We start from the raw sequence: 26296 nt of genomic DNA, 5'->3' as shown, positions 1-26296 counted from the left end.
AAAGTTCAGGTGCAGCATGTTCACTGTGCCTGTTTTAGTGTTGATGGTGGGGAACTTCATCAGCATTCAGTTTATCTTATGAGTCAGAAGAAACTGTGTATTTTTAAACATGTTTATAGAGAGCCAAGCAAGAATTATTAGGTGAAAGGGATAATATATTTCATTATTCTGTTGATCTAAAATAAGCTTTCTATCGCCACTTAAGCTGTCCCTGCAATTAAAAAAAAAGAAGCAGAAGGAAATCAGCAACAAAGGATAAAACCATTTGTTGAAAATAACTTTTGTGGTATTGATGTCAATTGCTTTTGCATACAGACATTTTAATTTAAGAAGATAATTTAGGATCTAGTTCAGTTAGGGGAAGATTCTCTCAAAGACTTGTAACAAGCCTCCAAAAACAAATATGCAGATGAATAAGGAAGGTGAAACCTGTCATTAGTAACTCCCTCTGCTGACAATAACAAGGCCAATACACACAGGATCTCATTAGGAAGTTCCAGTGGACCTTGCCCAGGCATTTAATTAATTCCATCCAGCTAAAAATGAGTAAAGACACAAGGACATTCAGGAAAACAATAAGTCCTGACCAGGTCATGGCAAGTAAAGCCCGGGCTCATTTATTCTGTGGCAGCAGCAGCCTAAGCTGGCCAGGGCAGCAGGCAGCTGGAGCCAGCATCCAGCCTCCAGCATGCAGCTGCTCAGGGATGCTGCAGCACAGACCCCTTACCTGGCTGCTGCAGAACAGATGAAAAATAATAACATATAACAATTATACCTGGCTGCTGCAGCACAGACCCTTTCCCTGGCTGCTGCTCCTCAGCAAATCTGGGAGCCCCCCCAGTTGTTCCCCTGGCCTTGTTATTGCTTTTAACCAGCCCAATGTAGAGAGGAGAGGCTTGGTCCTGTAGAAATGTGTGGCTTAGCAGGTGCCACAGCAAGGGTAGAGATGAGTCACAGTGGATTTTCCAATTCCCTGTTAGTTTTAATGGAGTTAAATTTTACCATCCCAGGCTGTGGATGTGAAAATATGCTGCAGAGGTTTTGCAGATGCCAGCTGGTATATTCTGGACATTTGTATTTGTTGGATCAAGTAGCTTAAAATCACATTTTCACAAATCAATATAATTGACCCTACTTCTATGGGAAGTCACTCAAGAATAAGGCTTAAGGAAACTGCTTATTCTTCCTCACAGCATAAAAGAATGTGTATTTCTACATTGATTCTTCTCACTGACTGCATGAAAAACAATCGATCCCTCACATTAATGTAGAAGTTAGAGACTGCATTGGGTTCAGGTATCCTGAAAGCAGATTACTTGACCTCCATAAAACTAGAGGAAAAAATTAAGTTTTCAAAGATTTGCTTGAATGCTTTACTTAAGAGTTTGCTGAAATCATGCTCCAAAAAAATGTAGACTATCTGTAGATTTAATAAACATTGATATAAGGTTTATCTTGTAGAAAAAAATAAGATATTAGCAAAATTCTTTAAAGCTAATAGCAAAGAGTAAATTTTCCTAGTATTTAGTTCCATATAGCTGCATAGTGGTAATGGTCTTTATTTAATTAGTATCTACAACCAGGAAAAGGACACAGTTTTAAACTATTTACTCCCATTACTGATCTGTGAACCGTTATTAAAACTTGTAGTTGAGTCAATGAAATGTCATCTGACTAATGAGAGAGAATAACAGAATATTAGTCCCAAGAGTTCTGAAGGAAATCAGTGGAGATACAGTGAAATAGAGCATTACTTGACAAGAGTAACTTTTATGGCATTTTTACTTCCCAGGGCAAGAAAAATTTTTATTTGTATTTTCTGAATCTCAAACAGCACTTTTTATCTTTTTAGACATTTTTTCAAACAGTGTTGTTTTAGGCCTGATTTTGACCCAATGGCATAAGCATATTTCCAAGCAAATTGAGAATGAGAGACCGATTAAATAGAAATAAATCAGTTTTCATTGAAAGCATAATTTTTCAAAAAGAGTTTGCATAGAAGGTACAAACAATTATGCAAAAATGTAGGTGAAAGCAGATACCAGTCAGTGTGTTTTATTTTCCCAGATGAATACATTAGGAAGTTATTTCAATCTTCTTATTGTCAGTTACTGGAAGAATATAATTAGTTATATTCCTATACTGCAACCAGATGTAAGCATTCATTCCAAAGAGTTGATGAGAAAGAATAATATATTTGAACATCCTTTAAAGGAAGAAATTATTTTAAAAAAGAGTTAATGTAGGGGAACAGAATATATAGAATATATAACATAGAAACTAATCTAACCCCCTGAAGAGTTGCAGCTGAGCCAATTATTAAGGATTAGGAGCAGGCCTGATTTTAACAGGCCACAGCTGTAGCCAATAGGAAGAGTGTTATAAAAGAGTGGATTGGGTGGTGGAGGGGAACTGGACTCAGTTGGCTGCTGTGAGGACAAGGAAGAGCCAGTGCCTAGAGGAGCTGCCTACAAGAACCATCAAGGAGGTACAAAACTCTAAAAATATGGAACCCTTGCAATATAATGACAAATTAAAGAATCACCCTTGTATTTTGGCATCTTTAGTGTGAAGATGAGAGGTTTATCAGAGGATTTTTTTTTACCTGCAATCATTGTTATTCTAGAAACAGATGTAAGTGAAATTGTTCATATGTGAAGTTTTAGGATTTTTTTCCTTAAAATTCCTTGAGAACTTGTTTTTTTCTCACTTAAGAGGTGAGGATGACGAAGAGTATAAGGTTAGTGTGACTAGGGCATGTCCCTGCCATGCAGGGCAGTGGATGGTTATAAAACCAGGCAGAGGGATGCACACAGAGTCATTGTAGCAACTCAGCAATAGCTTGTGACATTGCACCTGGAGTCACAAGCAGTGTGTCCCAGAGCTGGTGCCACCCTCCTGATTTCTACCTCACCAAGTTACATAATGTGGCCTAGATAACAAATGCACTTTCAGTCTCCTCCAGACTGCACAGCTCCCTCCTGTTGTTTCACTGGACCCATTCCTCAAGTCAGAGATCTCTGGGAGTGATTTACTTTATTGATTTGTCAGCTTATAATCTCAGAGAGTGCTATCACATTGCTGCTTTTTAGCATATGAGACTTTGAAGTGACTCTGGGATCTTTGCTGGCAGACATATTTTGCATTTTTCCAGCACTTTTCAGGGCACACATTTAGGAGTGAAAGTTGTGATTTAAATGGGTCTCAGGGCAGAGTTCTTTGAAGGATCTCAGAGCTGCTGTTTAATAATTTTTACTGCAGCAACAGACATCAAAATCAAATCTTTTTATAATAACTGTGAAACAGGCATAGGACTTTGTCTGAACAATAGCCTCTGAGGTACAGCCTTGGGCTTTGAGCATTTTCCACACCTTCTCTTCTAAATAATGCAAGATGTAACCTTGTGCCTGCTGATACCTTTTACAAAGCATAAAACATTGATCAGATGTAAAATTCCAAGACAGTATCTAATTTTCCTGATCAACAACCACACTTAGAAAAAACTCTCTAAATTTTTTAGAAATGTTCCAAGAAAAAATCTGAACATTTTTAAGAGCTCCTTTTGACCTCAGCAAAGGTGGAAGATCTTTCTTTTTTTTCTTTTTCCTTTCTCATTGCTTTTTACATCCCAAAGCCTCTTTGGTCTTCCACTGAGAAAAGCGTCCTTCTTTTTTTTCAAATAAATCCTGAACTGGGCAGATGTTATACTGTGAAACTTCATCACGATCAGATGTAGCACTAGCACTCATGGTGCAGAACATTAATCTTTTGCAGGTTTTGTATTCCTTTAATGCAACCTTTATTTTTTAATTCTCAGATAAGTTTTAGTGTCATGAAGATCAAGATAGTCCTTGATCTTTGGCAGGCTTGCAGTACCAAGTTGTAGTGTGCTTAAAATTACTTTGATTAATCAATAAGGGTCCTTAACACAAGAGTCTAATTTTTATCCTTGTAGATTTTTTTTCTTTTTATGACCTTCAGCTTTGAATTCTCATTAGTTTCAGGAAGAAAAAACAAACCAAACCAACCAAAAAAAAGAAAAAAACCACAACAACAAAAAGAAAAACAACAACAACGAACTAAAAAAACCACCCCAAAACAAAAAAAAAAACCAAAACCATAAACAAAAACAAACAACAAAAAGCCAAACAAACAAAAAACCTCAAAACCACCCCAAACCACTTGTGTTTCTGTATTTGCCATAATTTATTTTGCAATTATGGGAGGATCTGATTCTGGTAATTTCCTGTGAGAGTCAGACTAGGAATTTTTAAGTATGCATATTTACAGTTGCAATAATCTCTAAATGTATTTGTTTGTAGGTTGACCCCATAGCATTAGGTAGAATTGTCTTATCATTCACTCACTAACATGCAAGGACATTGCAGAGAGCAGGTATTATTTGCAGCAGAGATTAACAGTGTCAATGCAGGGGGAGCTTTGAGAGACACCAGTTTCTTCCCACCATCTTACTATGCAAACAAAACCTTCCACAACTCAGTAACTTCACGGTGCTTGCTGGTGAAAGGGTCATTGCAGCTCAGAGATTAATTTCCTGCCCACTTGTGGAAATCCCATAGTCCATTCACAGCAGTTTCTCCTTTTTGTAGACTCAAATTCTTCCAATAGGTCTTTCTTTTCAGTCGTACTCCTCAGGTTTCCAGCTTCCCTCAGCACTTCCCCATGTCCTCATTCTTTTGTAATTTGTTTCTGCAAGATTTACCAGGCCATATCTCTGATTAAAAAATATCAGGGAGCTCAAATAAGGAATTTTAAACTGATTTTAAAACTGAATAAACCATGTTAACATGATTTTCTGTTTAAATTGCTGTAGTCGTGAGAGATGACACAGTAATATTACTAAAATCAGGGGTTACAGACTACTTGCATTAAGTCTGGAATATGTGGGTGTAACTGTGTGGTCTGCAGGGTATATTTGATTTTGCCTTCAGCAGGAGAACTACAAGTAGAAGATGAACACTAAAAATTGCATTCCTTAGCTCCCATATACCTGATTTGTAGAGGGCCTTAATCTACCTGTGATCCTAGTTTTTCTTTGGCTTCCGTTGTTTAGAAATGGAAAGTTGGTGGAGCTTTTGTTTGTGTGGGTTTTTTTTGCTTGTTTTTTTAATAAATAAATCTTTATTAAAAGTACAAATCTTATGGAATTAAAAAATAATGAGAGTTGTTTAACATTTAGCTGCAATGCTGGGCTGTAATGTGAACCAGGAATAAGTGGGTGTCGTCAAAGTATGAGCATTTTCTTAGCAGAATTGGGGTCTTGTTTTCTGAAGAGAGTGAGCATACCCAAAAACCCACAACCTACCTAACAAACAAACAGCACTAAGCCTTTGAGACTGTATCTAACAAAACATGATGTGCATGCTTCTCAGATTTTCATACTAAATGAAAACTATGAGGCAAACATTTTTTCTTAATTTTCAAATTCATACAAGAGAGAAAAAAAAAGTGTAATGGAAAGCATTCTTGTTTGTTGCATAGCAGTCATTGAATGTAAATACAATTACATATTTTAAACTTATTTTAATTCTGACTTAGATAAAGAAAACAATTGAAAGGTGGTGAATAAGAAAGTGCAGGTAACCTTATTTTTATTTCCTTTCAGAATTGTCTCTTTTCTCTAAACCATGTCACCCCACTTTTCTTACTATAATGCTAAGATAAGGTTCTATACCGAGGATGCTGTTTTATTATTAATAATTTACATTATTATTTGACATCCAATTTTATGAATGTCAGTTTCTCTTTCACTGAAATGCAAGAAGAGACAGAGGTTATGGAAAGGTCATATGAAACCACAGTGGAAAATTAGGCTAATGCATTTGTATAACTTTGTTCTTAACTTCTCAGTTTATTAGAAGCTGTGTTTTGTTTGAAATTACAGGTGACCAGGCACTCAGTCTTTATTTGGCTGAATCAATAAATCAAGGCACAAATGTGAACCATCTTTCAGGTTTTAAATAGTTTGCTTACCCTTGTTTTCTGTACATTTATACCATCTCATTTAGGCATCTGAATAAAGTGCTTCTTCTTTTAAGTGACAGGATGATAAAGCTACTCTGCCATTCATGCCTTTAAAATCTTCAGCCTATATTTAGATGTTATTTGGTCTTCCCCTCAGAAACTCACTGCTGCCTTTCACGCTTTCCACTGAATAGCACAGCTCTAGTATATTACTGTTTTCCAGTTTAATTTAGTTTGATCTGCATGGAAGAAAAATTTCTTTAAATCAGAATTTCCAATGTGATCCAGAAGAGGTACTATTTAAATTTTGATGCATGAGGCATCTAATTCATTTCATTGATCAGCGAACACTAGAAGACTCTTGTTATTTATGGCATGGAAATATCATTAGACATGAAGGATTCTGCAGTGCACAACATTATTCTGAGCATTTTGACAGTGTGATTCAGTTCAGAATTGTGTTCAATGGGAGCTTAGAATGAGTATGTTAGCAAAGAGTTTATTAGCAGTCAAAAATTATTTAAGTTGGTTTTCATCTCTTTAACACTTTATATACTGGCTCTATTCTTCAAAAGTTACTAAAAGAGAGTTCTGCTTTTTTTTTCTTTTCCCAGTCTGAGTGTGTGGGCTATGGAAAGGAATTGTATGTGGGCTATGGATAGGAATTTGGAGCTAATGAAAATCTTCCCCTGACTCATTAGCAGCACATTAATTAATCTTAGACTTTTCCATAGTTAAAAGTGTAGTTTGTTAAAGTCAGTTTCTCTGGAATTTAATATCTATAAAAATTGCAGTCCTCTCCTTCCCAGTTGTACCAAGATTTGTGGCACAGAGAAATGAGGTGTTTATTCAGGTTAGATCTGAGATTTTTTTGACAAAAAAAGTGCAGTAAGATCCTTTCAAAAACACCACGTGTCTAGAAAAGAGCAATATTAAAGAGTTTGACAAGAGAATTTTCACTGCATGTAGTTGAAAACCTGAATGGTTTTATAAATAATATCCACAAAAGATGTGGTCATATGAGAAAAAAAGGTACAGATTACAATGTGGCAGGACCAAAGTAGGCATGTTGGTAAATGATAACAAAACATCCTAAAGCATATAATTTATTTTTCTGAGTATGCCAATTTAACTGCTACAGATTTTATGCAGAAGATGCCACTGCTATAGAAACTTCTTAATCATCATCTTGAAATATCCCTTTCCAAGCTGACATGATGAGATTGAATTTCTACTGTAGAAGTGGTAGGGAAGGTACATTCTTCCACAAATCCCTTGGAGTTTTCTTTTTCTTGGGTTGCTTTGTCACTTAGTGGCTATATTTTTCTTGATTTGCCTTTTTAAATGTTGCAATATTTCCTCAGTGCACAGTAAAAGGTTTCTACTCTTCTGATAATTAGCTCTGTGCTTATTTGCTTCAGGGAATAAATCCATTTAGAAAACACAGACAGAACTTCTGCACTGTCTGCAAGATCTAAGGAAAAAGTGAAGTAGAACCAGAGAACTGAGGTTACCACAGCTACTGAAACTATAAAGCAGAAGTGGGTAATGTAATAGTTGCTGCACTGGGGAAAAAAAATGAAGGATCTCTGAGGGATTTTGATTGAAAAAGAAAAAAATAATAATGGAAGAGAAAGAAGTGCCACAGAATTTCCTATTCTACCTTAATCTTCTATGTATTTGTTTTAAAAGATGATAAAAATTCTTTTATATATATTGGAGTGTGGCTGACGTGTTCCTGTGTTTGTTTTTAGATCAATCATTTTGCCTTTTCCTGGAAAATGATGTCTGTTACCACAGGAAAGACTTCTTAGAAAGAGATCTCTGTTCTTTCTACAGCAGGGAGAGCTTTTTCCTATGAAATATGTTAAGGTCACAGGACTTGATTTTAAAATGCAATTTGTCCCAGTCTGGGTGGGACAAATTCCTATTACTTAAAGTCATAGATGTCCGCAGAGCAACCACTGCTGCAATCACTTAATCACTCTTTGTTTTACTCCCCATGTCAAATGGAATTTTAAGTATGATTTGTCTCATTGTAGAGCAAACATCTCTAAGAGGAAAGGTGGCTGTTACTTTCCCTACAGCTTCTTGTAGCCTTGTAAGTGTATATAATACCTTTCAGTGAGCAGTACTGGGCACTGTCAGGAATGTTGGATAAATATTTGAATTTGGAATATTTCAGTAAATGTTGCCATATACTTAAATTTTTAATATTGCTGCTGGCAATGCAGATACCAAGATCTCGTGAATCTGTCTGCAAATTTTGTCTTGTACATCCCTACCATGCTATGCATATGTACATATTTATAACTTCATTTTTCCTTCAACATACTGGGTGGTGGCCATTGGATAGAGAAGTGTTTTATTACAGGACTATCTGTCAGTTATAAGAGCCCTCAATTTTTAGGGAACATAGTTCATAACTGCAGATTAAAAAATTAAATCAAATACCTGGTTCCTTGGAATTCTCTGAGATAAATAGCTGTATCCATTAGATGTTATAGAGACAGGAACTTAAACACTTCTCTTAAAGATGTCTCATTTATCCAGGATCAATACAGTGAAGCTTAACATTCTTAATTGAGTTTTGACTATATAAAGAACTTACTATTTTTTTCAGCGTCAGTGTTTTGGGTCCCCTGAGGCTGTCCAGTTAATCTAATATCCCAGAGGATCTGTTCTATGTTTCTACAAGCCCAAAAGCTGCAATTGAATTGAAAATATTCTAATAGAATACAAATAGGCTGTATAGTAGATGTCACAAAGAAAGAAGTACAGTTATATCCCAGAGAACATCCCACTGCATCAAAGTAGGAATGACACCTGATTGACGTTAATCACTCTATCATACATCTGAAAAAGCATATGATGCACAGGAATATTCATGTCAATCCTTGTCCTGCAGATCTCTCACTTTGAAGAAGTGACAGATTAAAAATTTATTGAAACCCTATAGGTTTTAATGACAGTGTACAAGAATTAAAAATTACTATTGTCAGTCTTAAAATTATTACTAATCTTTTAATGAGATTGTCATATATGAAAGAACCTTACTTTTCCTAAAAACATTTTGTTTACATCAGAGATATGTACTTCTTTTTTCTTTATTTTATCGATTTTTTTTTCTTTTTCTCTCACCAGAATTTCTGTAAATATGTTTTCCTACTTCTTCTACTCAGTATTATACAGAGAATCAAAGAGTTATTAGAGGTGAATTGCCAAATTGAAATATTGACTAAATATTTAGTCAATAATAATATAGTCAATAGTAATATTTAGGAAGGTTCCAGAAACTTTGCTCAGCTGAATTGGGTTTGCCTTGGGGGTTTTATTTTACAAGGCTGCTATAGTGATAATTCTTTAGTTCTTCATGCACAAATCTTCACATTTTGAAGAGCTGAGTGGACTTTCACACAGGTTGATTCCATAATTCCCACTTTGTGGAACTGATCATGTAAACACTGTGACACCATGCATAGAATGCTTCTGACCTTAGCAAGCATCTGTCAAAGTGTCAGGGCAGAGAAGTTGTCCTGCCAGCACAGCTTGTGTCCTGCCTGCCCACTGTGTCACTCAAACTGTACTTTGATCCATGACATGTGAAAGGAAAGGTCCTCCACTATCCTTTTTCTCCCAAAGGCATCCTGGACAAGCTCTCCCTGGCAGTGTCTGGTCTGCTCTGCAGAGCTGAGGTGAGAGTTTTACCCAAGTCCCAGTTTCAGTGTGGCTGGCTGTAAGCACAGAACTTCCCCAGACACTCAGGGGGCTGTGCTCTGCCATCCTCCTTCCTGTCATGGATGTCACCACTGGTTCTAGAGTTATTAGGGGCATGCACCTCCTACTCAGATACTTGTATTCCTTCTCTCAGTCCATATCCAAACTGATAAAGAAAGAAATGAATGGGAAAAAAAAAAAAGAAAAAAAAAGAGGTGAGTTAAAGATGCATAAAAAGAACTGAAATTTAGAAAGTGACTTCTGCCTCCCATCTTTCAGTATGGTATTCAAAATATTCCCTATAGGAGGAAAAATATGACAGATTTGAGGTTTCCTCATGTCTGCAAAATACTTTATGATCTTGATTCATAAACTGTTCTGTTACATCTATTACTCTGTATGCTCTGCATTTGTGTAGGTAGTGCATAGAAGTAAGGGGGTTATTTTTTTTTTTAATCCATGGAATCTATCATTGCACAGCATTTAGCACACTGGCCCTGTTTGGCACTATGGATGGTTGTAATAGTTGTCCAGAATCTTAGAAATTTTGTAACTGTGATTATTTCTCAAGCTTGAAAGCTGTGCTTTTCCACAAAATTGCAGTTGTCTCAACTTAGAGATGTGAACATTCCAAAGAGATCTGTAAGATGTGATTAAAACAAAGGTGTAACAGGGTTTGAGACAAAACAGAACTAAGTTGCTTGAAATGCTAATGGTCTTATAAAGTGACTTTAATGCTTACTACTACTAAGCCTTAGCAACAGAACTGAGAGGAAAAAAAAATTTCATCCAAGCAATCAAAATTATATCCCTTAAGCTATCTAAAACCCAAAATCAAATAAAGGTGGATCATGACAGGAAATTTAGAAGAAATATATGCACTTGAGGAGAAAGAAGGGCTGGGAGGGCTAGGAAATGAGGAGAGGATGAAGTAGTACAAAGTACCTAATGAATCCTCTTTTACAGTGAGTTGTTTTATTTCTCTCTTCTAATTGGTAAGGATAACATATGAAATGAAGATATATTTTTTAAGAGCCTAAGCACATAAAAGTATATTTGATAGAAATACTACCATGGGAATGTAAAAGGATGCAAATGTCAGAAAAGTTTGCTTGGCTATAAATGAAAGCTGGCTATAATGATATCTATTAGATTTAATAGTTGTGACAGGATAAATCAAAGTTATAAGAAAGTGAAATACACAGACTAATTTAAGGAAAAACAACAAATTATTCTTGCCTTCCCATTACAGATTTCCAAAATAAGTGGGTTTGAAGTGTAACTTTTTCCTTTTTTAACGAGCAATTTAATTGTCTTTCCTTGCAATGTATACCTGCTTGAAACTAACTGCTGTCTCCAGGTGAATTTCCAATCCCTTTTTATCAAAGCATCTTTTAAATTCTTTTCTCAATGCATCACTTTGAGCAATTAAAAAATAAGAGTCTTACTATTTCAGAATTTTACTTCTAGAAATATTGCAAATGCTGGCACCCATGGCAGGGTGAGGGGTTGATGCCTTTTGATGCTCTGGAGGAATTCACTGAGAGTCGAAATTTCCAAACAAAACAGGTGCATTTTTAAAAAAGGAATTTAATCTGTGGTACACTTATTTATCTAGCTTTTTTCATTAGAATGCATGGGGGGGTTTTTTGCTGAAATGTGTAGTCCTTTATTATAGTGATGATAATTTAGGAAATGAAAATTGGGGGAAAGATATTTCAGAGAAAGAAAATCATCTTAAAACTTTACACAAAGGAGGAAATTAAAGGGTTGGCTGGATGGGTTTTGTCATTAACTCTTATTATGAAAACCTACTGAGACTAATACACACAGACTCTAATAAAAGGCTTGAAAGCTGAAATATCACTGTTTCATCTTGCTGTTTTCCTTCTTTCTATACTATATTGTGAAAATTAAATTTTTTGTGTGATTTTTGTAAGTTGTCCTTAAGAATGGAGCCAAATTTTCATGCATGCTGATGTACATAGGTAGCATGTATATGTTGCCTGGATAAAATAATTTCTCCAATATGTCATTTGATCAGCTTCGTGTTTACTCTTTAAGTGTTTTTTTATTGAAGGCAGAGACATACTAAATGGCTTGCCTGGTTCCTACCATAATATAACACTGAATATTTTGGATTTTTAATGAATTCTTTTCATTGCTGAGCATCATGAATTCTTATTTAAGTCACTGAAGCTTGAGTAAGCTCATCAGTACCACATTCCTAAAGTAAAAATCATCCTGTTGTATACTTGTCCCTAATTTGTCCCTGCCTTTTCGAAACATTACTTTGTAGATTCTTGCAGTTTTCTTGCCTGTTCTTTTGATGTTATTTCTTCACTTCTGCTATCTCAATTTGCTGAAAAATTCAGAATGCATAGTGAGCATGTTGCAGCATCCTTCAGCTTAGTGATGGAAGATAAATTTTGAGTTTAAAAGCACTTCCTACATTGAAATAGTTTCTGTTTGTCTCAGAGCTAATCTAGGAAGAGTCAATAATTTTGGAATTATGTGTTTAATGCAGAGCTTCAACATTCAGATAATTAGCAGCAATTTTCTAAATGTAGTGGCAATACTAACTACAAGAATTATTTAATAGGAGCGACACATTTTCAAAACATTAGCTAAGGGCAGAGTAATAAATAACAACTACTGTGCCCGGATTTTCCTACATTATTAATGACAACATGTACAAATGTTTTGTTTGGCTTGTTTGCATATCAACCTTGCCCATAAAATGCCAAGTATGTGCCTTTCTCTAAAATAAGGTAGCTGGGTTGTTTGAACCAGTGCTGTTTAAGGGAGCTGTTGGTATGGAATTGTTGTCAGACTGACAGGTGTGCCAGAGGACGCCGTGCTCGCTCATAACTCGTATCTTCATGGCCTTGTGGGCTGCTCCCATTTTTCTTTGTGTTACTGTGAAGGAAAGATAGAAGAGAGAAAAGAAGAAACAAGGAAACAAAGAAAATAGGGAAGAGGATCAGAAGGAAAATATTAGCTTGAATTTTAAGTCTTGGATGAACAAATATCGACTTCAGTGCATTTTTTGACTCATTTAAATAAGTTTGATAATTTGATTCTCCTGACCATTTAGCTCATGTAGAGCTTTTGTTTGCTTGAATGAAATATAAGATCAAACTCTGTATGGTTAATTTACTGTTTTCAAGTAGAACCGTGTTTTAGAAAATTTTAAGAGAAAATAAGTGAGAGAGAAATGAAAAAAAATGGAATTTCTCATACTGTGAATATAACATCAGATGAAGGAGACTAAATAATATTTTTTCTTTTTTTTAAGAGATTTTGCTATACAGCATCAGTTTTCAGTTTTATTGTATTGTAATGTACTTTTTTTTCAAGCTACTTATGAGAGACTAAAGCTTAGGAAGTGAGATCTTTAGGCAAGTATTCTGTGTGCAGAGGTAGCATCAGCCCAAATCTAGAAGGAAAGTGCTTGGAACCTTCTCCAAATAGGACTCACTCTCAAGCAATGAAACTGAAATAAGTATATAGATGATTTTAGAAGTGTCAGCAAAGATATTAATTGTTCTGTGACTTGGGGAAATACAAATTCATGGACAAGGTCTTTAAATTATGGACAAATAAAGAAAAGTGTGACTTTTCTTCCTACTACCTCCTGTTCCTTTGATGTGCGTGTAGCACTCAGGACTGCTCTCCACTCCTTGCTGAGAAAAGGAAGAAGCAGGGAAGGAATGCAGCTCATCATGGAGTACTTAATTTTTAAACTACTTGAAAAGACTTTAATAATGTTATCACACCAAGGAAAATAAAAATGCATTAAAACCAGGTTTATTAATTAACTTCATTTGCACACCATGAAAATACATTTCATCCTAAACAAAGAATAAATGCCTGAAAAGTAAACTGCCCTCCTGAAATACACTTGTAAAACAGAGGGATAACAATGCATCCAAAACTAGAGGAAAGAGCAGTGACAGTTAAAGTCACATTATGCTCATTCTATACTATTTTTCTGTGCTTTGGATAACATATATCATGTTTAAAAGATTCTGGATCATCAAAGCTTTTCAGGAAGATACCGTTTTCAAAGCAAACTTTTTACTTCTCTAAAAAGTCTGAAAGATGATCTAGAAAGGGGAGTCTTTTGATACAGTTAATCTGGAAAGTATTTTAAAGGTATTAATAACAAACATTAAATTATTTTTTTATGAATCTTTTGAAAATGTTCTGTCTCTGATTAAAAAGCCCTCAAGTATATTTGGTTTGAGGAGTCCAGGAATATTTAAGAAATGTTTTCATTGCGTCCATCCATTTGGTAAGCTCTGATTCATTTCCTGTTGCTCTGCTGAAATAAATGTCTGATGGGAATGAACCAGGAAAATATTTTGAACCCAGCTTGGAATATGAATAGAAGGAGAGGTGCAGATCAAGAACAAAATCTGTGTTTCATTTCTGTTTCATTGCAGATGCAACTAAGAAGGTTGCCTCCTAGAAAAATCTTTATAATTGCATCTGGAATACTTACTGTATTGCTCAGAAAGTAAGTGTATTCACAGGAAGTTTCTTTGCAACATCTTGTAATGGAAAATCACATACTCCTTGTGCATGCTTTGGAGTCAGTTCCTAATATTGTTCTGACTCTGTTAGAAATGTAGCCTTGAGAATAATGGTGGTCTCTGATGGATAGAAAAAATATTAGACTCGGCTACAAAATAAAAGGAATTCTAAGACAAAAATAAATCCTTCCTCTCCTTTATTCTTACTATCCCCAGGTGAATTAAGGAGAATATTGAGCCAAGTAAGTTGTACCTTCCCCCTTGAAGTGCTCAAAAGAGAGGCCATAAACACTTTAGATTGTCCTTCAAATGAAGACAAGCATGAGGAAGATTCTGAATTGCAATGGAATGAAATCATTAAAAAATAATTCCCCTCAGACCATCAGAAAGCAGATAAAAATCCTCTGAATATGAATATTAATTTTCCAATAGGGCTGGGCATACAGACCTGCCGATCTAATCAGGTTTTGGCCTTCTTAGAACTAATTCTGCCATTTTCTGAGTGTTTATGACTCAGCATAATGTGCCATAATGGAAGTCTAGGACCCACTGTGCAAATCAATGCCCTTTACTGTCAAGTTTTCCTTAATGATGGCTCCTCACCTGAGCCTGACCTTTCACTATGTTCAACCCACAGAGGGCAGTGATGTGCAATTAATTATAACTTTCCAGAGCCTTAAATAAAAACACTGCTTTTAGCAGTCTTAGTGTGTATTTTTGGGAAGTGACAATTTTTTTTACTTGCTCTGGAAATAACATTGATCTCTTGGAATTTCCCAGGTTGAGTGTAGGGAATTAAAAAGTGCAGAATTACAAAATAGGTTCTAAAGATTATGTTCTGGGGAAATTTCTGGAGCTTTTTTGTAGTAGTATTGCTTGGTGATAGTTTGCACTAATAAATAGTAAACCATATTCTGGGAAGCAGTAAGTCTAAAGAAGAAACACTCATGCAAATCTAGGATGTGTTCCATTGCATCCTGTGGTCCAGTCATCCAGTAAAACTTATAGTATGACCAACAAATAATTCCCTTTAACCATTTCTGTCTGCATAAAGACTACATGCAGCTAAACTCTGGAGGAGTAGCAGGAAAATGAGATTCCTGCCCTGACCAACAGCCAGCAGAGTCAACCCACAGATCCACTTTTTGTCTACCAGTTGGAGCACAGAGGTCAGCTGGGCCTTTTGTCACCAACCAGCCCAGGCTGAAGAAAAATCTACACTCAATACAAGTAGGTCTCAGCAAAAGAATAACCTCTGAAAAGCAGAGAAAAGGTGACACTGTGACCTCCAGCCTCCTCTACACTGAGCATATTTCTACTTGTCATATATCTCTTTCACATATCTCTCCTTTACATTAATATATGTGTACAAGAGTGAAAGAGATAGAAGGATTTCTGGATGCAATGGGCAGGTCAAAGCACAGAATAATTTTTCTGTCCACCTCAGGCCATATTTGTATTTGTTTTAGAAGCAAACACATTCCAAAGATATGAAAGGAAATGCCCAAGCACAAGACAGATTAAAAGGTTGAAGAATGCAGAAAACAAAACAATAATTCATTAAATGGAATCTGCCGAGCTGCAAAGCAGTGATCCTCTCATGCCAAGCACGTATCCAGAAATGTATATCTCACAGCCCTGGGCCAAGCCAGCTTCACTCCCTGGGCCTGGGGAGAGGAGGAAAGCCAAGTTTACTGCTTGTCTCTTCCTTTGTCACCTCCCCTTGGATGTTTGATGCAGACAATGTGCAGGGCTTATGACTTTGAAGGGACTTTGCACTCTGCATTAGAACAGCCTTCATGCAGTTATTCAGGGGGTGAGGATGCTTTACATTCTGGTATGTAGTGCTGTAGCTGGGCAAGTGAAAAATCAGCCTGTCATGCTTTATGAAGCTCTGCTGTGGTGTAGGAACTCCTTTTGTCTGTGGAACCCAGACAAGAAGAGAGATGTCTCTCTTGCATTTTATTTGTGTACTTGTATTCAGTAGCTTGTGAAGTACAAGGAGGCTGCCATAAAGTTTCCATCCAGAAAAATACTTTTTAACAAAAAATATTTCATTGTCTTGCTGTATAAAAAATGCCCCAGTGCCTAAAATTGCATAAAGGTTCGATACGTTATGGCTATGATACCATATACAAATTGATTGCTACAACATTTTTATGTAGTTATTTCTAAAGAAATGTGTGATCCCCATCACTTCTTACTTGTAGCATCCTTTACTCAAAAATCAATGTGATAAACACAATGTTAGTCTGAACAGAATGTCATGTAATTAAATATAATGTGAGATCAATCAAAATCTAGCTAGTAGCAGACATGAGGCTCATACTTGAGATAACTGTACAACATTTAACACCTCCAGATTTTATATAAATACTTATCTCTGTGTATCTCCATACATTCAATCTTAGATGCATCTAATTTTCTAATAGATTTGGGGTTTAATGTTCAGATAGAAAAAAGTTTTGAATTTTTCTATCATGCTCAAATGCATGAATGTAAGGCAAGTCCCTTGTCATTCAGCATTATTTTAATCTACTTCATTTTAAGTTTCCTAAATTCACCACTAATGCTGAGCTACTTTTTTAAAATTAATCAGTGATTTATTATGAAAAATATTAATGAAAATTATTTGTATTCCAAACAGCTGTCAAGTGCAGACAGAAGAGGATTCATATACAACAAATGGATAAAATGTTTAAAAGTGCACCTTTTCTAAGGTTTGGTGTTGTATTCCATGTTGGAGAATACAACAGGCCAAATGTAACTCATCATAACCATCCATTTTATTCATGTCATGAATAGGTGAAAGTTGTTTGCAGACTGAACAAACTACCCCAATAATAAGAAATATTTGCCTGGAGGCTGTTGAAAAATATCAGAATCAATGGAATAGACATAGCTGAGCTATTGAAATAAGTTAAGTTATTGATGAACAGGAATAATAGGAATAAGTTTAAAATAAATTTGCCACTCTGTTTTACCACTTTTGAAAACAGCTTTATTGACTGTATTTACCCTTTTTGAGCTCAGTGTTAATATAGAGCCCTCTAAGCTGTGTTTCTATACTGAAATGTACATGAAAGTTTTACACAAGGTCTTACTCTCATGCTAATTCCAGTCCCCCTTAATTGCACTGACTATAGGCCCAAAAGGGGCTTCTTCACTGGGAGGGTCGTTGGTTCCTGGAGCAGGCTCAGCAGGGAGGTGATGACAGCAAGAAGCATCTCTGAGTTCTAGGAACATCTGGGTGATGATCTTGGTCATGGCTTAATTTTAAGTACTTCTGCAAGAAGCAAGAAGTCGGATTTGAAAATCATCATGGGTCCCCTTCAACTTGAGATGACCTATGGTGCTATGTCGGTTAAAAGAATGGACTGCTGATGTGATGGCACATAGAGTTAGGAGTCTCACTGGGAGAAACTCATTAAGAACCTCATTAACAATTGTCATCAACTCTGGAATTAGTAGTACAAAGCACTACTAAGGTCTTGTTATATTATTTTCACTTTAATGAACTGTGTCATTGGCTTTAAACAAATGAGACATAACTGATGAAGCAACGCCTAAACTTGCATCTGTAGGTCCTTGTATGCTCAGATATCATGACTTAGGGCTGCTATCACCACTGATTGAACATCATTAGTTATGTGCAGAAATAGAGTTATTCAGCTGGATATCTATGACTTGACATGAAGTTATGGAAATTCATCCCTCTTTTTTTCTTTCCTGTTTAGCATTTTAAAGTAAAGTTGCCATTGTTTTCAAAAGTTCCTCAACTGTTCATTATGATTTTCAAGAGCAGCCTTGCCAAGCAGCACTTCAAGTGTCTCTATGCTTTGTTAGGTCTAAGGACCTCCTTCTAAAAGATATCAACAATTCTGTGAGTTCCCTGATTCACAAACTAATGTAATATTTGTGTGCATGCTTGTCTGCACTTTCTTATTCAGAATACAATATCTACAGCACCAAGATTCATTTTCTCATCATAAATATGCATAAGACATTAACATAAATCTGATCTAACAGGTTCACCATGGATAAAGAAATGTAATTAATTTTCTTCCCTGTGTATTTTACTGCTGTCTCTATTTTCCTTAGATTTTGCTTGTTCATGTACAACAGTCTTAGAACCTTTGTTCTGCATTACATTTAGCTGCTTGATGCATCTCTCAGTGTTTTTCTTAACCCCAGCTGGAGTGCTAATGGCTTTTGCTAAGAAAAGAGTAGGAAAAAATTCTCATTTACAGTTTAGATGGTTATTCAGACAGTCACAAAGAAAAAAAGATTTAGACATATACAAAACTCAGGCAAATATTTCCTTTTGATGTCATTGTATGTATGCATCAATCCTCTATGGCAAGGAAAATTGGTGCATCTGCATTCCAGCACTGCTATTATAAAATGCAGCATGTTTACTTCTGACTTGCCAGATAGATAGTATGATAAAAGGTCTAAATAAAAGCTTTAAAATATATTAGTGTACTTGTGAGCCAGAGTATTCTTATTTACCTTCAAATAAGCTATTCTACATCTATGGTTATCACATATTTCTTAGCTTTTCCTCCCTTTATCACCATTGTCACAACTTTTGAAAGATAGATGGATACAATTTAAAATGGTAGAGTAAGCCTTTCATCCAGTAATATATTCTAAAAACAAAGAACAGTTTTGTATAAAGTTAAATACGACTCTAACAAAATGGATGGTTTTGTGGTTCAATCACACACAAAGTAATTTCTCTACTGAGATTTTACCTGCTACTGATGGTCATTATTTGCACAGCACTCATCTAATTTCACTGCCTTTCCTATTATCCTAGCAAGGAATCTGTTTGCTGATTCTCAACACAACTGCTTGGCTGTCTTCAAGTCTTCTTTTTGCTTTGTTTGGTTTGGGTTTTTTCCCCAAAACTTGGATTTGATAATCCATATGTACATGTATCTTACTATATATAATTTATTCAAATTTCAGACTGATGATGGCACTGTGAAAATATGGAGTGAATCAGGAACTCATGGTGACGAGTGGAAGAAAGTCAAGTTACACTTGGGGAAGCTAAGGAATTTTGAAATTATCTTTGAAGGCGTTCGTACCGGACACCTGGGAGGAGGAGCAGCAATAGATGACATAGAGTTCCACAACTGCACCACAAGTAAGTTCAAGAGGAAAATTTCTAGAGGGATGCTATATGAGATATAGGAACTTCTTGTTCATTTTTAAATACATCATAATTTTACTGTTATCATAATATTTTCACTGCTCAAAAAATCAGTTATGAATAAATCGTTTCTGCTCTTTTAATTTTAATACTCTTTTCTGCACATACATTAGTGTGGTGTTCTCACATTGAATTATGGCAGATAAATCCAAGAAATTACTAAGGTTTTGTTTCCTTTATTTTGTTTTGAGTAATTTTGACTTTCCTTTAATCTATTGGTAAGTTGTTGAGTCTGTGATGCTGTATATAACAATTTCGTATAAATTGTGTCAGATTATATTATATGAAACCTGTGGCCTCTGTGTTTTATTATAAGGTCTCTTGCCATAAGAATAAGTGAAGACTACAAATGAACCTTTATCAATATTGTTTTTCCCAGCTCAGTTGAAGTGTTAAGGTCAGCAAAATAAAACTTTTGACTCCTTCAGAGAACATTCTATTTAATTTGTATCTCTGTGGACATAGGCTAAAATAAGAGCAGTTTGCCCTTATTAAAAACAACAAAAGCAACAGCAACAACTGCAACAACAACAACCAAAAAAAAAAAAAACCACCCACCAAAAAATCCCCAACAGACCCCCAGACAAACAGTAACAAAAGAAACCCCTAAAACCAAGAAGATAAATGCTGAGTATGTAGATCATGGGTTCTGTCAGGAAAGCAGGAAAGTATGTGGTTTTTATATCTTGTAGGAAACAGTGTGACACAACATAAGTGATGTTGTTAAACGAGGTGCTGATGCCACATATCAACACTATGTGAGTTTTGTGGTAGTTGTTTGAGCAAGCTTTAATCTCCTGCCATGTACTGGATACCCATCATCAACTGAAGTATGAAAAATGAACTTCTTGTTCTAGTTTCATCTAAAAAATGAAGGGTTTGCATTCAGAAATTGTTGTATGAATCAAAGAATGGAAATGTGATACAGTCTGGAACCTTCTTCAAAATTGCACTTTGACAAAACTCTAAGGCAGATGTACTCTTAAAAGCTCTATGAAGCATGTGAGCATTACTGACCCCCTTGGTTTTTTTTTTGAGGTGTTTCATTGTCCTCATTTCTGTGCATGTGATTGTTCTCCAAAAAATAAAGGTAGATAAGTAAGGATGCCCTGGTAGGAGATGGTTAATCAATATCCATCATCTTGAATAACAAAGTGAATGTTGGTCTCTGTGACTGTGGTCACAAGGATTTTCAGGGTGAAGAAGAGACGAGAATGTTGACTCCATGATCAGAAGGCTTGATTTATTATTTTATGATATATGTTACATTAAGACTATACTAAAAAGAAATAGAAAGGAAAAGGTTTCTTCAGAAGCTAGCTAAGCACAAGAATGAATAACAAAGATCTGTGTCTCAGACAGAGATCAAGAGCCAGCTCTGCTATGAGTGGTCAGTAAATCAAAACATCCACAGGAGACCAATCACAGGTCTACCTGTTGCATTCCACAGCAGCAGATAACCATTGTTTACTTTTGGTTGCTGAAACTGCAGCTTCTCACAAGGAAAAATCCTAAGAAAGGATTTTTCATGAAAGATGTCTGCGACAGGTCTCTCTTGCAATTTGTTGCCAGCTGTGTTCACGTGTATTAATTCATACCAGTGGGGTCTAGTTAAATCACATTTCTGGGATTCTGTTCTGTTTTGGAGCTACAACAAACTAGACACTTCATTTCACAGTCAGATTCATGAAGGTATTCAGCAAATGAAAATAGTAGATTTTATCTTCTTAAGGAAGAAGTAATATCTCTGTTAATAAAGATAGTATCAGCATCTCTTAATATAGTGTAAAAATATTTTTTCTTACTCTTAAGTCCACATATTATATAACATCCTGAAAAATGACATCATATAAGCATAACTGGGAATATTCCAGAGCTGTCATTGCAAGGAAGGAAATTGTTTCAATAAGGATTTGGAAAGCTGTCAGGTGAAGGATCCTTAATCTCTTAAAATGTTAAGATTGCTGAAATTTATATTTGGTTTTAGTCTATGACCCCACAAATCTGAATGTTAACAGTGTTTTATAACAAGTCTTGCATTAAAATACCTTTGCAGTGAAACAGTTCAGGAAGTAACTTGGTTTATTACTTTATAGCAACTATTTGTTTTACAGCACTGCTTCAGGAAGAAGCTCTGTTGGGAAAGCAGTTGCACCAACTGGTCCAACTGCTATCCCCTACAGCTTCAGCACAGTCATATTCCTGTGTATTTTGCAGAAAATTAAAGACAGATGATTCAGAGAAGGCTTTTCTCATAGAAGTTTGATATGTACAATTAAAACATAGTTTGCAATAAAAATTTTTTAAAGATTGATTTAGGAAAGTTGGAGACCCAAGAGGCTGATCCTTTATAGAGTTGTAACTTGCATGGTCATAGCTTTTGCACTCTAATCGGGTACTGTCTTTATACACTCAGGAATCATTTCCTTACAGCATCTCTGGTGGTGTATGCTAGGTACAGCAGGGTTATCACTAGAGTTTAGGATTATGTATCCTGTGGGAATGTGTTTATGCTTATGCCTTTTCTTCCCAGCAGGACCACAGGGCTATCATTTGTTCTCTTTTCAGCTGTATCTGCGTGCATCTGTGAACATGCATGCCTGTAAAATAAGCAAAACAACCAAAAACTAAAAAAATCAGCCAATACCCTATCACACTTCACCTCACCTCTACCCCCTGATTTTCTTATCTGGATGAGGACACTTAGCCTCAAACCAACATTAAAAGGGAATCATTTAGTGCCTTTCACATCAGCTCTGCACTCTGCATATGATTTTTTGCCTTCTACTCCACAAGTTGATACCTGCTTGCTTAATTTTCTCAAGGCTTTTGGTATGCTGACCTTCCTGTTGGCATGACGACATGAAGTGCCTGGTCTGACCTTTCTCATTCTTGTTGTTATTGATTCTTTACCTGTGTAGAACAAACAGACAAAATACATTTTGCCAGTTTCTCAAAAATAACATTTCCCACCTGACCCAAGCCTGGGGCATTCAGGATAGAGAAAGCATGTCATGTACAGATTGTACTTTTTGCAGCACAGAGTTCACAGTTTTATTGTGTCTGTTGTAAAAAAGCTAAAAGTCAGCAAACACAATCTTACTGTGGCCAAACTCAAAAAGAAGAGCAGCATACAAAGCAAATGGGGAACAGGGGTTTCTGATCAACAAAATGACCTGACTTACAGCAGTTACCCATGCTCTGTGTTTGGAGCTGTAGAATTGCTGAGCTAGACGTATGACAAGGGTCCTTTAGGGCAGCTGAAGCCACATTTGTATTTTCTACTTGGTCTTGTTTTCTTAAACTAAAATCTTACATATTATGGGTATTCTGGATGTGTTAATTACATAAACAGTGGAATATAACATGCACAGAAAAAACTAAGAGATTGAAAATAATTAAAACTTGAAAACAGGTTTAAAATAAACAGGTTTAAAATAGAGTTGAAATGAGAATGCCTTAAATTGCATGGGGGAAAAATTCTAATTTTTAGCTGCTTCTCAGTAGACAGCATTTAGTGGTGAAAACCAGAGTAAAAGCAATTCTGGAGCTTTTAAATATTTTGGGATAGCCTCCTCCTCACAGACTGTCCTTTTGGAAGCTGCTGAATGGTATTCCTGGAACATGGTTTACAGTCAGCACAATGAAATAATTGCCTCTTTGCCACAATTATGTACTCAAGTTGAGACAGTGAAAAGGGAAGAGAGAGGCAGCCCATGTGATATTTTACATGTGAATATTAGATTGGTTTTCTGGAGTATGGTAATATTCAACATTTATACCATTGTTTAATATATCTAAATACTTATTTTATTACATGTATTTTCCTTCAGCTTGCTTCCATACAGTATGTTATAAGCTGTATACATCATAAGAGTATCTGCACCAAGGTGCATTCTTTGCTCTTCACTTACATAGCTGTGATTTACATAGTTCATTTTCAATGAGGATTTTCAACTGATTACAGAGAATCTTTTCACTATTTCCTTTTAAAAATTAATTTGTCAACAGCTTCTTTATCAGTAGAATACTACAAATGACTTTATTATGACCTGAGCTTCTGAAGCCCTTTCCTTCAAGGCTCATTTTCATCAGGTCTCACTAATTTCTATGGAAGTGAAGGACAAGAAGAAATGTGGGTTTATTGGAAATATGAGCTCTAGGATATATTGTCAAGAATAGAATGAAAAAAAGATTATAAAAGAGTTGGTTTTGAGAGGGTAAGAATGTTCTGGTAACAAAAATAGGCTAAATTCCAAATCTGATACATTTTACTTTACAGATTAAATTTAAAAAAATGAAAAATAGTGAAATTAAATCACAGATAGAAAAAAGTTATTCTTAAATTAGCTGATGTACTGTTTTGTTTTGGGGTTTTTTTTCACTTACTTGTACAATAATTCTTTATACAACTTTATTGAGACTATGTGACCTGAATGGGCTTTACTGTCATAATTTCTTGTGCTTTTTAATAATTGACTTTGACCATGCATGAGGTTATTTGCAGGCTGGAAAAAAAGTGTCTCCATTTTTGCCTTAATAAAAGATAAAATATCTATAAGGGTCATGCAGAATAATCCCTAATGATAAATTTATTTTTTACACTTATGTAATTTAACTTCATGATAATGTAGTCTGCTATCATTAAGGAACACTTCAAGCACTATTGATCTGCTTTGCCAGCTGATGGCTCACTGTCAAATAACAGTGAATCAAGAGCACAATTTCTCAGTCATGCTGTTACCAGAAGTCTGATTTTTGTGCATCTGTAATGTAAAGAAAAGGAATTTTGTCCTCTCAGAAACACAACAGCAAATATAAGCATGGACATGCACATGACTCAGCCACATCATACATACTGATTTTGGCATTCCAGGCCACCACCTGAAAAACTAACAAGGGAAGATGGATGAAAATAAGAGAATTATATTCTGAATTAAAATTTGAAAGAAATTTCTATAACATTTTGCTGTTCAGTTGATTTATATAATTTTTCATAGTCTGGGAATTCAGTGCCATAGAGATCCAGGAATAAGACAGAAGCCTTACAGCTCCAGTGATCTTTGTCAGTTAACTGTTTGGAATCAGACTCCACAACCTTTTCTTCTAAATTTACAATTATATTTTATTTTTAAAAGAAAGAAAAGTAAAATATATAAAATCGATTAATAGGAAATTACTTCACCAAATTGAGCTGAACAGAAATTTTCCTTAAAATAGAATAAAGCTTGTTTTCCTAATGGTAAAATTTTTCTTTCCTTTTCTCCTCATATATTTGTATTCCTCCTCACATATTTGTATTCCTTCTCACCTACTGTTTATGGCAAAGACCATAGGTGAAGGTACTGAAATCCTTTGAACAATTTTACTTCCATGCTCTTATAAACAAGAAGCTTTGAAAGTCTCAGTAGAAAAATACTTTCTTATTAGAATTCCATCCTAGCTTTGCAGATCAGAGGGACAATCACTAAAACATCCTAGTGTTTGTGTATGTAGGCCAGCTTTTTTTGTTTTTAAAACAAGCCAGTGTTTCCTTTGAATCCTCAGCTATGTATCGTGCAACACTTTATATTTAGTGGAGAATTTAATTCCTTCTTCTCAAATACTTGAGAGAAGTTCAAATTCTGATAATAGAAGTATTCAGTACAAATCTGGCCCTGAAGTGAGAGGGAAGGGAATTCAGACAGAGAAAGCTGCCAGACCTAAATTAGTCACTAAGGATATTCACTGATGTTCAGACAGAATGTATGCCCAGTTTTTTAAATTTTCTTTTTTTTCCCCCTTCAAATATTTTAATGATTCATGATGACTTTCTCCTGTTTTTATAAATAGGTCAATGTCAGGGTATTCTGACATGGGGCACTGGAATCACACGACCTGGCTAAAACTTCTCAGTAAATGCGCTGAAATCAATGATAAAGTTTTTGTTAGTCTTATATTTGGATTTTGCCTTTACAAGGAAATTAATCTCTGATTCCATTGTGAGCTATCAATTTAAAATATTCTGCAAGATACTGAATCTTCTTCATTACAGAGAAAGAAATTTTATCTCTAGACTTCTCATTTTGAGATGTCTAGAAATTTTGGTATCATTAACTTGGCTTAGTGTAACATATATTAACATGAACATACTTTATCACTTGAGGGAAAATTTACTGAACTCAGATCACATTGCACTCAGCAGAGGGTACAGATATGCACAATTTGGTTCTAGACAAGAAAAAAATCTCCCTTTTGGCAATGTGAAGATCAGCCACAGATGCCTTTCAGAGGATTTCCTTCTGCATGCCCTTGTAGGAAGGACTCAGTGAGGAAGGCAGCATGCCAAGGAGAGATGTGGAGGAAATTCCCTCAGCCCAGCTTGCCAGGGTTGCCAGTTACACTTGGGAAAGACAGGAATTCCTGCATGAATTCCTGCAGAAGTCCTGTTATGCAAAAATGCTTAAACTGCATTGAATATTAAGACTTTCTGGAAATGTTTGAAAAATAGAAATTAATTTTTACAAAATTAATTTTTACAGTCTGAATTTGGAGAAAGATTTACATTTGACAACCTTCTTTGAAAAAAAATTAAAATGGAATAAAGGGAAATATGGCACCAGCTTGAAAACCACAGAATTGTCTTGATTTTACTGCATTGTTTAGAAGTCATTGGCATATCTGTAAACTAGGATTTCTGTTTGTGCTTATGTAAAAAATGCATGAACTTAACCAAAAGGTTTGTTCACCACCTTTTTGCAACTCTCAGAGATTTATAAGTAATGCCACAAATTTTGAATATGAGAAACAAGAAATAACTTTTGCCTCATTTTTCATGAAGAGACCTCAGTGGCAT

At 35.5% G+C, this 26296-nt stretch overlaps 1 protein-coding gene across 1 annotated transcript in view; it reads left to right on the top strand.

Annotated features, from left to right (window-relative positions):
- Positions 1-26296, top strand: part of MALRD1 (MAM and LDL receptor class A domain containing 1) — a 226904-nt gene that overhangs the window by 114692 nt on the left and 85916 nt on the right. Inside the window, exon 26 of the mRNA XM_071428846.1 lies at positions 19215-19395. Within this exon, the coding sequence (XP_071284947.1) occupies positions 19215-19395 (181 nt within the window). The remainder of the gene's footprint in view (positions 1-19214; positions 19396-26296) is intronic.

Source organism: Agelaius tricolor, unplaced genomic scaffold (assembly GCF_023055355.1).
Source record: "Agelaius tricolor isolate 1412-34295 unplaced genomic scaffold, bAgeTri1.0.p SCAF_6, whole genome shotgun sequence".
Lineage (NCBI taxonomy): Eukaryota > Metazoa > Chordata > Aves > Passeriformes > Icteridae > Agelaius > Agelaius tricolor.
Note: the sequence above shows the minus strand (reverse complement) of the source record. Positions and strands in the feature narration are given on the sequence as shown.